We start from the raw sequence: 13,297 nt of genomic DNA on the forward strand, positions 1-13,297 counted from the left end.
CATGTTGTAGAAAAGTAGCTGATAGATCAAGTTCCTTTTAGCCACACTGCTCACTTATGGTTACAACCACACTAGCAAATGGCAGTGTCAGTCTGTCAGCCTGTCTGTGAGTGTACAGTTTGGTCCTAAGTGCAATATCTCAACAACTATTAAGTGATTTGCCATGAAATCTCATACAAAGATTCATATTCTCATGAAGATGAATCACAGTAACTTAGTGTGTTACAGTTCAGGGTTGGGAAATCTAAATCCCTTTAACTTTTCAGAGTCACACTTTCACACTGTCCAAATAAATCAGATGTCATCTAACGGGATACCCCAATACCCTATTTTTTTAAGAAGGTTAAACAGGCTTTTGTGCACATAGGAAATGATATGAACAGGCTTTTAAAAAGCATTTTATAAGCAGCACTGTTTCATAAACACTGCAGGTCAAAAAAGATCATTTGCATGTTTGCAGACTTGAACACAAAGACTTGTCACAGTGCTTCAGCTTTACTATAAAGAGGCTGAGGTTTTGTTGTGGTTTCCAGCTGGTTAAATGAGTCTAACTTTATTTGATATTAGAGATTTCAGTTTTCTTTGTCAATTCTGATTTTTTTCCTAAATGTGACTTGCCTATGCTGATTTTCCCAGTTCTGATTTTCTTTCTAAGAACAATAACTGACAGCAAATAAAAATTACATTTTTTCATTGCAAAATATTATTTTATAATAAAATAAATTATACAGAAATGATCAAATTAAACTTTACACTTCCCCCAAAACTGCAGTAACTTACAGGACCTTGTCTGAATTAAATAACTGAAAAATAAGTGCTCTACTACCCGAAAGAGATACAAATAATTAACTGAAAATGAGTTGCTGTACACCCATCTTCAGCTGGCATTTGGGTGTAACAGACTCATACAACAATGTTAATTTAAGGTGTTTGAATCATTTTCCAGTGTGTTTATAACTTTAACAGATAACAGGACATCAACCACTTTTTCATTTGTCTCCATAATTTTCCTCATAAGTGCTTTGATCTGTTGCTCATACCGAGGCTCATTTAGAGGCTGCAGGCGTGTGGCTGACTCTGTGCACTGGATAGCTTTAGCTTTAGCCACTTTGGTGGCTTAAAATGTTTGTATTCAGCTGGGTGAGGGTAATTTAAGTGCCTGATTAGGTTTGTTGTTACAAATGTTTTCGTACTTGTCCACACATGGTTTACTTTGGCAAACTTTGAAGACAAAGGGATGACTGCGCTCTGAAGAGCTTCCATGCTAACAATATGTTAATGTGTGGTTATGAGTGTGCACTATTTGCTTGCCCCGCTGTGCGTGTAGCATGTGTTGCGCATGCATGAAACAGACCGGCTCATAATTGGACATATGGCCCATCACCAGACTGGGCAGAGACTGGTTCCCTGTTCGGTCCATCAGTGCAACTGAATTTAATACGTGCATCTTCATAAGATAAACAGATCTCGATGAGTATCGCTGACGTTAGAGTTGCATGTGTTGATGTTTACCAAGACTATATTTAAAGGACATGGCCACTATTAGTTGGTATAATATGGCTAACCTGTTGATAGTAAAAGCACATTTGTGGTGCCCTAACTTGCTGTAATTGGAGATAGTATCTGAATTTCAAGCTCAGGACTACGCCTCCAAACACGCTCCTTCCGGTTCTCATCTATATATGTTCCCCCAGTTCTACAAGCTATTTGTTCTCGTTTACGCGCCCCACCGTACCTACCCTTTTCAATTCTTTAATTTTTTCACTTCTATTTAGTGCATGGGGATCTGCCAGGCCCAGGAGCCGCCACCAGTCCCCTTCGAGGCCTTCCCCAAACCACGGCTCAATTCATGTCCAAGCCATTCACCTTTATCTACTAAAATGCTGTCAAACCTCAAATGAGGACGTGGGCCCAGCAAGTGAATTACATGATCAGTATATATAGAGAGAGAGATAATTGTAACTATTTGGGAAATCAGGAAATCCTAAATATATTTCCAAAAAAATTCAACAAAACAGACTGCAGATGTGGACTGACAAATATTTATTAATCGTTTTAGCTACTATTTAAATGGCCAGTCTCAAAATTTCAGCATGCTCAGAAGTTTGATTCAGTGAGTCTATGGCCATAGATGCTTAGTCCTGTCAAAACAAAAACCTTTTGTTGTTGTTGTTTTAGTTTTAGTTTTTTTTTTAGTTCAATCCAGGACAGTGATGAAGAGAGAGAATTTTGTCCATCAGTCAATAACCTGAGCTGCATGTCTCCGCTCTCTGCAGTCAGTTGAGTCTTGGTGGCCTTCGGTAGCTCTAACTTGCACCCTCATCCACTTTCTTGATAAGCCATTCTGTCATGTCAGCGAGGTCACTGATGTTGGAAATAAGGAGGAATCACCAGTCCTCTGAGTCTATTGCTGCCTGAATGCGATGTGTTAGCGGGATGTCAAGGACAAAAACAGCACCTTCAAATGGCTCTGTAGGCCAATACTCTTATCTCTTTTGTCTGTATTACACGTAATTACCACATGCAGCTAATTAGGCCTCAGCACATATCTAAGGTCCTAATAAGGTGCAGTTATGATAATTAGCCATTGGCAACGTGTTCTGTCAGTGTGTATGGGTGTTTAAAAGGAGGAGGGCCCAGCTTGCCTTATTGCTTGCTGATATTAGCAGACTTTATTATCTGGCGACGTGCAGCATAATGGATTCATATATCTCCTTTATCTCAAGATATTATCAGCACCTTCTTATTGAAATCATTTTCATTTAGCTGTCACCTAAACATTTAGCTGCAAAATCCAAAGAAGACTTGACAGTTAGAATTTCCTGTGACAGAGGGAGATGAGAGAGGAGAAAGATAGAGAGTTGTGCTGTCTCTGTGATTTATGGATTTCATAAACCCTAACCCCCTCTGCTGCCATCTGACACGCCATTCTTTTCTGAGCACACTGAACTATCACAACAATAGCACAGCTTTAGCCCCTGTCAGTGCTGCGTGCACATACGTACACATTCGCACACACACACAGCTAACAGCAGGGTCAGAGCTTTGGTTCTGTCAGCACTGCCTCCCACAGCGCTCAGAGCAATACCTTAGCCATCAAACTGTAAAGCAAAACCTAATCGAGCTTCAATCTTGTGTGCACATCCTTACCCGTACACACATGCAAACTTTTCAGCCCAACAGCTTATTCGCAATCTGTATCCTGATTCACTCTACTGATCCCAGGCTGTATGTATGGAGAATGAATTTGGCCCACGATTTATTCAGTTACCCAAAGACAAAGAGATATGAGGAAGGCGGCATAGCATCATCAAAGCATGCTGCACGGTGAGGACCGAGAGCCTTGTTACAAATTGAAGAACGGTGCTTTATAAACCCAGCATACACTGTGATTTCTCTAGTCACATCATCTTTCGACAAGGCACCACCGTATAACACGCAAGCCTGTGTGTCAGCAATACAGAGCTGACTGCTCTGCTGTAAAGGACAGCGATGGCACCGTAGGAGTGGCATACACTTTGTCTGTGTCAAAACAACCAAGTTTCAGCACTGTCAGGTCCGGCGCTGCCTGCAAAGCATCAATAACTTACTGTTTTCCCAGTCCATAGCCCTTTTCTATTTGTTTTTTTAATGGTGACCGCACATCCTGCCAATTTTACAATCTCTTCTGTTCCCACATCCTCAGGGTAGATGGTAATCCTTTCATAACAACATGTATACAAACCAATTTGGCAGTTTCAGCAGTGTACCTCACTCACAGAAGAGACCCAGAGGCTAAATCTATCATTGTGTGGGTAGCTATAGCATTACCAAGGGATTCAATTCTCTGCTTCCATGCCTATATGGCTTTATGGGCAGCTTGTTAATGATGCATCTGGTAATAAACTTTGTCAGATCTGATTTTAGGACAGCAATTTTGTCCCTAGGTGACCTTATGGACAGGTGGGAGGCCAGTGACACACACATCACCAAGCATACTGGGCATTTATAGCCTCTTAGAAAACACTTTTGTGACTGGCTGGTCTTCAGTAATGAAAACACTTTTGTAGTGCCTTTCACTATCTGTTTTGGACTCCTAAGGCTTACTGACCATTGCTTATTGTCCCTCTCTTCACTGCTGCTTTTAAAAGACATCAATGAGACCTCAATAAGGTGATTGTTTGTGATTGTTAAGCTTTGATCTCCTTTCCCACTGGGTTTATCGCCTTTTTTCCACTCTTTGTCTCTGTGTTCTCTCTTCAGCCCCATTTTCTCCTTCAGGCAGCGAGACAGTAGTGAAGTTTGACACCCAGGGGGATGGCATGGGCCGATACAACATCTTCAGCTACCAGCACTCTGGCGATCGTTATGGTTACGTGCCAGTAGGTGAATGGGCAGAGAGTTTAATTCTGAGCAGTGATTTAATTCGCTGGCCCAGAGAAGTAGTGCCCACGTCGCAGTGCAGCGACCCCTGTGAGCGCAATGAGATGAAGAAAATGCAGGCAGGTAGGACGGTGAATTTCATTAATTTCGTCTTTGTTGTAGTGACAGTCAAGGTAGCAGCACCTTTGGAAAATCTGCCACAAACTGTTCGTATTCCTGTTTCCCAGGTGAGTACTGCTGCTGGATTTGTACAGCCTGTGAGCCTCATGAATACCTGGCTGATGAGTTTACCTGCTCGCCTTGCGCTCCTGGCCAGTGGCCCACTGACGACCTGACATCCTGTTATGACCTTCCCGAGGACTATATTATGTGGGAAGATGCCTGGGCTATTGGCCCAATTACCATTGCATGTGTAGGGTAAGTGACAGGGATTTTGAAAATCTACGAATCGCTGTTGCAAACACAGAAAACTGGACAGAAGTAGCTCACAACAATAAGTAAGTGGGGAAGAACTTAGCATATGGTCAGCCTAGGCTCAGCGTCAAACAGATACAGAAATTTTTCATAGCTATGCACAGACAATGACATGAGCATATACTGATATCAGAATATTTTGTTGATTGTTTAAGTAAATTTTGATATTTATAGCCATGCTTTATGTGTGTGACAGCATATAAGCAGTGACTTCATGACACTGATTGTCTGTCTGGCTGCAACTTCCTCCCTGTCCCCAGATTCATGTGCACCGGCCTGGTGATTTGGGTGTTCATCAGACACAACAACACACCACTGGTGAAAGCATCAGGTAGAGAACTGTGTTATATCCTCCTCTTAGGAGTCTTCATGTCCTACGCCATGACTTTCCTCTTTTTGGCCAAACCCTCTCCTGCCATCTGTGCCCTGCGCCGCCTTGGCCTGGGCACATCATTTGCTGTCTGCTACTCCGCCCTTCTCACCAAAACCAACAGAATCGCCAGGATTTTCAATGGTGTGAAAGACGGAGCGGGAGCCGTGAGGCCACGCTTCATTAGCCCATCCTCTCAGGTGAGTGATTGCAGCATCATGTCTATCCATCTGCATCAGTCAGATGGATGGATAGATAGACAAACAGTAGATCTCGATGACCTTACTTCCTCTTTTCCCTTTTTTTTCCAGGTGTTCATCTGTCTGAGTCTAATCTCTGTCCAGTTAGTAATGGTGTCAGTATGGCTGCTGCTGGAAGTCCCCGGCACGCGTCGGTTTACATTGCCGGAGCGACGACAGACCGTCATCTTGAAGTGTAATGTACGTGACTCCAGCATGCTGCTGTCACTGGGATATGATGTGCTCCTGGTCATCTTGTGTACTGTGTAAGTGTGTCACAGCTAAACTCACAGACATTGATTATTACCCAAAAGGCACTATATAAAATATAAAGTAGTTTATGTTCTACAGCACATCAAATCAGGAACTGCTGAAATGAAAAAGTATTTTGTCAACTTAAAAAAGTGATTCTCTTCTCCTCTAGGTATGCCTTTAAGACCAGGAAGTGCCCTGAGAACTTCAATGAGGCCAAATTTATTGGATTCACCATGTACACCACCTGTATAATTTGGCTGGCCTTTCTTCCTATCTTCTATGTTACATCCAGTGACTACAGGGTATGGTTTTGAACATACACATGCATGCACGAGTGCGTGTTTCTGTATTTAAGGAGGACACTGAACTGACTCTAGCCCAACAAGATGCAAGCCTAACCTTAAAAACTATCTAGCTGCAGCACAACTGATATCACACTCGTGATGGTATGCTTATGGTCCAAATAAAAAGCTGAATTAAATACTCTGGGCTGTTTGTGCTAAATTAACCATTGGCAGTTTCATATTTACTGTTTTTTTCCCATAGACTGCAAAAGTTATATGTAGACATTTTGATGTTATATGTTGTATAAAGAGCTTTGAGTGCTCAGTTAGAGTAGAAAGCTGTTTCATGTTCCACCTTAAAAGTTTTTTTTATTTCTGTGATAAAGATGAGCGTTTTACCATGGGAGTCTATGGCAACTGACTCAATTTGGTGTTTCAAGTATGTAATGCGGTTATGTGAGCAGTTTTTATCTTCTCAACATGATTTTTTTAAAGAGTCACAGCTAACAAAGCAGGAATCACATAGGTGTAGTCACAACTTAAACAATTCCTAATCCTATTGGCAAATGTCCCAGCTGTGCAGTACTGGGAGTGACACTTGACGAGCTCTGTCAAACTGCTGACACATGTTCAGATTTAACAGCAAATGGGAGTGAATGTTCACCTGAGCCATACAAATCTTAGGCATACACACACACACCTTATATACACACTCCACAAATGCACACGTTGTATCAAAGGGCGCAAGAGAGGAGTGCTGATAGAGTGCTGATGCCAGGGCTGCTCATTTGATCCCCGTAAAATGTCAAATAAATGACCATCTTTCGCTCACTCTCATACTCTCTCTATCTCTCCTCTCCACCCCTCTAAATATGTATTTTTTGACGTAATGTTACTGTAAGATTAGACAGATATGGGAAAAACATCGCCAATATGCATACCCGCCCACTCACATAAGTATGTACATACATACTCAGAGGAGACGTTGAAGGGTTTATTGCTAATATGCTCAAATGTACTGTGATCTCACTGGGAATTGCTGTTATTCAAACATCTGTAACACTTATGATAACAATTATGGCGGGATACAGCAACTTATAGTGCGCACTGCTGCATGCTGGAGATCAGGAATCAAGAGAGAATAAGAGTGTACTTACTTGGCATTGATTTCACAGAGAATAAAATTAAAGCTTCCCTCCAGTGAGAGACTTCAGTTTGGCCACTGTGGTCTCTGTTGATTAAGTCTTTTATTGATAGATTCTAGTAAGTGTTATAAGCTAACAAAGTATGCTAACAAAGACTCTCACTTTACATGCATGATTATCTGCAGCGTGTGCAGACACAGGGATCCATTTCTTTAGTGTCTTTAGCAGCATTTGCTTTCATTTCTAATTCTATTCAAAGCACTTTGTCATAAGCACTCAAATGTGCCTTTGAAGTATTTTCATTATTATAGATTGTTATCATTAAATTAGCTTGTAATAGCAACTGAAACAGTGCAAAAGCATGCATGTTAGGATAACTGGCAAGTCTCAGCTGCAAATGTTAGCAAAAACGATTTACTCCATGTGACAGTGATAGACTTGCAAACTGCTCACAGTGTGGCTGATAGCTAGATCGATGGATGCATGGATGGATGGGCAACTGATAGGTCTTGTGCTAACCTGGCTACTAATTACTGTCTTCTTCTGTTTCCTCTGCAGGTTCAGACTACTACCATGTGTATCTCAGTCAGCTTGAGTGGCTTTGTGGTGCTGGGTTGCATGTTTGCCCCCAAGGTCCACATCATCATGTTTCAGCCCCAAAAGAATGTAACCAGCCATAGGCTTAACCTTAATCGCTTCAGTGTCAGCGGGGCTGCCACCTCATATGCATCTCATGGTAGGTCATTTGGTTATATGCGCAACATTCTGTACTCAACAAAAAGTCCAATATTTTCCTGTCTATTGCTATTTATAATATTCCCAACCTCCTTACTTACTTAACAGTTGGCAGCCATTGGCATGTTTTCATGAAATAGTGCTTCTTTTTCCCCCTGGTGAAAAATCCCTGGTGATTGTGGCCAAAAAAGCTTCATCTCTGACCTATCCAGATGTTGCTCTGCAAACATCAGACACTGATTTTAGTGATGAGGTCATAGGTAATGTTTTATTCCTGATGACTCTTTGATGTAGGGACCCAGTTTGTGCATTAGTGCTGCACAGTGGAACAGCGCACCACCACGCCTATTTTAGCTAAAGCTTCCAGCAACTGTTTTGTAGTGGGTGGTTTTGATTAGACTTCCTGCCCAGCAGACCTGCAGTTTTATCTGAACATTTTCTCTCAGATGCTGTCTTGATTTCCACAGTTTCTGTAAACTCACGTTGCTTAATGGTATTTTGGATAGTGGAAACTAAAACTAAAAGAACTTGTATTTATAGACTCCCTTGAATTGTAGATACCCAAACCAATTAGCTTATTTCCAGATCACCCCGGTTGGTGAGTGTTTCCACAGGGCTTATTCAGCTGAGAATTGTTTTCACCTGACAACTCCTAATGTCAGTAAGTTCCTGTGAGTAATTCAAGACTTAGTAAAAATGTAAAATATGTTAAATGTGGGTTTTTTTTATTGCTGCAGGGTCATTTCTACTGCAAAATATGAATATTTATGTATCTTGTCATTCTGTATGACAAAGATTTTTTTTTTCTTTTACTAGTTTGACACCAACAAAATTGAATATTTAACTATGCTTTTTTCTGTCTGTGTAGTTGTATTTTCCCTTTTAACCCCCTTGTTCCTTTTTCCTTTTCTAGCTTCTGTCAGCGCCCACTATGTTCCCACTGTGTGCAATGGGAGAGAAATTGTAGACTCCACTACTTCCTCTCTGTGACCACATCCAGTCAACTCTCCAAATCTGCCCCCTGCGACTGTTAGCCAGTTGATGAACATTATCCTCTTCTTTGCCCACCTCACACACACACACAACGCTCACAGATAAACATTCACATATGTGCACATACACGCACAAACAAGCAGACACCTTCCTTGTGGACTAGAACTGTATCGTTTCACATATGTAGAAAGTGTGTAACTATATGGAAATTATTTTCTAGGGATGTATATACATGGAAATCAAAAATTGTTGTATGTAGAGAAACAAAAGAACAAAAAAAGTTTTTAGGAGGAATTTTTGGAGCCTTTGTTTTTGATAGCTTTGTTATGATGCAGTGTAAATAGACATGCGCTTACTCATGGTAGGAGGGGCTGTGTCCCTCAGTCTGGATGCACATTTGTGGCTCTGCTTGCCTCACCTGCAATACCCCACAGACTTTTTATTCTCATGCTTTTTTGTAGGTCTCATTGTAATAACAAATTATGTATGTATTTCTATTGTGTATCTGTACATTTGTATATTATGCTACTGATGGTTCAAACAGCACAATGTTGATGGTCTTACAACCCTAGAGTGAATGTGGACTAAAGCATAACCTGGACTGGTTAGAACAGCTGGAATGGACATGCATAAAAAAAATCTCTCAAATTCATCAACTTTCAGTTTGAGAATTCATCCGTTCACATCTTGATAGATGTGCTTTGCATCCTAGATCTATTTAAGAACCTAATGTGGTTGTTTTTTGCGGGAAGGTATGTTTTGCTTTTGATACAAATGTTCATTTTTCTATTTCTAATCATGGAATCCCTTTATCTTAATGGCCATAGTTCCAGACATGTGTTCACCAAAGCAACAGTATTTTACTCCCACTCTTAAACTGCTGTTTCTATGGAGGATTTCTGTAATGGATTGCTAATAATAACTAATAGCAGGGCTGAAAAGATACAGTACAACAAACACCTTTTTTTTCTGCCTCAAAACTGTCAACACAGACAGTGCAGCAATAGTTGTGTCGGCAAAAGCAAACTGGTGTCTTACCCTGTAATTATGAACTTTATGTACTCAAATGACTCAAACGCTAATGGAGGAAAATGGTCTGCTTTCATGAATACATGCTGAATTTCTCCAGCTAGAGGGGAATGGTAGCTGATGTTTCTGTGCCCCATAGATACAGTATGTGGTGATGTTTTGAATATGGCTATGTGCCTTAATGTAATGTTTGATAGTTCTCCAGGTAGAAGTTGTAAAAGATCAATTTTACATTACCAGCTGCAAATCCCTGTTTGGTGACTGGAAAAGTGGGCTAACTATAGAGAACATGCAGATAGTTTTATTTCCTAGCGAGCCTTCTGCCACTGATTGTGTACCTGAATTACTGAAACGGCGACTCGGAGGAATCCCTGGGTTAAAATGGCTTTCCCTACCACCCATATCTTTCCCAGTCTGTTATTAAAAGGGAAAGGGTATTTCTGATATATATACCCATATATTTTTACAGCATAGCATCTCCAATAAAATGAGGGAGGGGGAGAGGAGCTCATATACCATTAAGATTGAGTCTTTGACTCACTGAGTTATTGAAGTGTGCAGTTTAGATATCTGTGTTAAATGTGTTGATGTTGAGAGGCACAGAGGAGCAGCTGGCTTTGGCAGTCCCAGAGAGGCTCACGAAAGGAAGCAGAGCACACAATGTCAGCTGCTGGCTGATCCCAGCTAACAAAAGGATGTTAGAGAAGAACTCATATCCATAAAGTACATCAAATTTATCAAAACATCCACACACATCAAACTGTCTGTTTCAAGCTGGAAATGTTGCAGACTCGCTGCTGGGTGACAGTTCTGAGGTGGTGGAATAAATGAATGTTGCGAGAAAATCTAAATATTAGAGTAATTTAGCATATTTTCTTTTTAAACAAGTGACTCATGCAATAATTTATTGCATTTAAGGTGGTAGTAAATTATTAATAAATTGATCTTAAATGTTTACATATAATATGCTGTCTAGAATAAAGTGTGACTGTTATATTTGATGTTTCCAGCAAAATATGTGATCGGAATCACTCATTTCTCCCCTCCGGTCGAGCATTTTCAAACTATTCTCTCAAATTTCATACAGCAGATGTGGGTAGAACTGTTGAACATTCATCTCATGACTGGTCTACACCTTTGCGCTGCCTGTCTCCAAGAGCACCCTGTGATTATCACACTGAATGATAGATTGAAAGAATTTCAGAGGATGCGCCAAGATGAGCCGACCTACATTGGGGCGTGTGTGTTAGGTGCAGAGAGCAGCAGGAGAGAGCGCTGTGGCAGAGCAGAGGGAAGCTGCTGCTGGATTATGTAAAGCACTCCCACAGCCCAGAAGTCACAGTGCTTCTATGGAAGCTCAAAGCATCTCAGAGATTCGCAGTCTTTGTTAGAAGAAGGCTTAGCCATTCACTCAGTGGTCCTGCTCCCACAAGATACACCCAGCATGGCACGTTGCTATGGACAACCACCATCACATCCGCTGCTGGAATGTCTGTTTGTCCGCATGAAGAGGAGGGGTGAGGAGTTGCCGAAAAAGGAGGAAAAGAAAAACGAGTTGCTGGTTCTGATTCAAATTGGCAGTGACTGATGAGATTTGGCTCTGCGAGTCCCTGTACCCTACTCCCAGCTTTTAATAGTTGCACAAATAGAGCACTTAACCCTGTTCTCCACTCATTTAGTCCGGGGACCAGTCTCTGACAACAATCTCACACTCTTCTTTTGACCCCGTCTCTCACAGTCTGCCTCACCCCTTCAACCTTTCCCTTGCCACATTTGTCCACCTCATCTCCACTCGATGTGTGAAACTTGCTACATGGTGGGTCTCAGCCAAGACCACCTAAGCAAGACCAGCAGGCTGCTAGGCCATACTTGAACTGAAGCATTTAGATCTGGGAGCCCATTGCAGGCATGCTGTCGAGGCATAAGGAGGTTTGAAAGGGGTTTAACGGGTGTATGGGAAAATCTGTTGGAACTGAGACGTAGAGGAAACGCTTTACTTTGAAATGCCTCACCTTTCCGAGTTTTACCATGTCATGCACCAAGTAACTCACTCGGGAAGCGTCTTTAATTGGCTTTACTCATGAATGTCCTTTACAAGCAGCCATCCATTATAAACATTGTTCCTCTATTCAGCCTCTGCCAACTGCTGTGTGCTCCACAAAGATCTCTGTGCTATAGCCCCCGCTATATAGCAGAATGTGTCCTTGGCCTCTTTGAAACAAGATGAGATCTCTGCAGGCAAAATGAAGCTGAGGTTTAAGGGACTCTGGAACTGGTCAACCACAAAAGCAATAGTTCCGTGTTTATGGTATGTGCAATAATAAGGCTGTGATGACATCATAATAAAATAACAACAAGGAAAAAATGCTGGTTTTGTCCGCTCATCCTTCTCTCTGTTCATCTCAGAAAAATATCAATAAATGCAGCTAAAATGTGTGTCGAAGTGCAGATACATTCGTCTCTCCAGCAACACTAACAGCCTCTCAACATCACTTTCATATCCACATGGGCTCTATTCAACGTGTGTGTTGCCAAATGTTGAAAGATGGCTCTAACACTCTGCCTCATCTGTTCCCCAATGAAGGCACTCTTGTTAAACCATCTACCAGAGAGCCCAGTGTTTTTGGTAAATGCAGTGTGAAGGTTCAGTCTCTGAAAGTAAGACTTTAAAAGTGTGTATAAAAAAAAAAGAGAGATAAAGATGAAGCAGTCTTTTGGTAATTTTCCATTCTACACTGCAGTCAGTAGCTTGTAGTTTGACACAACGTACGTTAGAGAAGCTGTTTTGTTTTGCTTTCAGAAAAGTCAGGGACATGTGAAACTGTTGAAATGAAAATCTTCTAATATTTTATTCATTTTATCTTATTTTACTTTATTATTTTTTACAAGATTACATTATCGTTATCTGTTCTGTAAAACAGGATTTGGACTCTTCTTTTGTATACTAGTGGGGGTCGCCCTCCAGTGGTTAGCTTCTGTAATTACACTTAAGCCCACCATACCCTAGTGTGTTGCGGTTTACAGCAAGGAGTTTTCCAGCCGCATTAGACACTCGGGAATCGTGTACAGGTAAATTTTCAGAAACTTGTACTGAAAAATTATGTTTGTAGGGAAGCAAAAACCCGGAAAAAAATCAGAGAGTACGTTAAATTAAACGACATGAGTTTACCTTTTAAAATCTTAATGTTTGACTGACCTCTGCAGGACGATATAGTGAATGCCATTGAAGACCTGGGTGAGTTGCTAAGGAAAAAAGTGGGAAAAAAATTGTCTCATCGAATGTATTATTTCTAACCGCGAGGGGGATTTTTGTATATCAGTAAGTCAAAGGTAGCCACTTCTGAGCCAGCATGATGATTTGTGCAATGGTAACTTTAAAAAGTAATATATCATTTTAAGGTAATATTGTGC

General features: G+C 41.1%; 1 protein-coding gene across 1 annotated transcript in view; it reads left to right on the plus strand.

Annotated features, from left to right (window-relative positions):
• grm3 (glutamate receptor, metabotropic 3) overlaps positions 1-10,798 on the plus strand; it is a 39,915-nt gene extending 29,117 nt beyond the window's left edge. Inside the window, exons 8-14 of the mRNA XM_039614480.1 lie at positions 4,243-4,485; positions 4,590-4,779; positions 5,097-5,406; positions 5,518-5,711; positions 5,870-6,002; positions 7,688-7,865; positions 8,778-10,798. Of these exons, the coding sequence (XP_039470414.1) occupies positions 4,243-4,485; positions 4,590-4,779; positions 5,097-5,406; positions 5,518-5,711; positions 5,870-6,002; positions 7,688-7,865; positions 8,778-8,854 (1,325 nt within the window). The 3' untranslated portion in view covers positions 8,855-10,798. The remainder of the gene's footprint in view (positions 1-4,242; positions 4,486-4,589; positions 4,780-5,096; positions 5,407-5,517; positions 5,712-5,869; positions 6,003-7,687; positions 7,866-8,777) is intronic.
• Positions 10,799-13,297: the final 2,499 nt, after the last annotated feature.

The sequence above is a fragment of the Oreochromis aureus genome, linkage group 7 (assembly GCF_013358895.1).
Source record: "Oreochromis aureus strain Israel breed Guangdong linkage group 7, ZZ_aureus, whole genome shotgun sequence".
Lineage (NCBI taxonomy): Eukaryota > Metazoa > Chordata > Actinopteri > Cichliformes > Cichlidae > Oreochromis > Oreochromis aureus.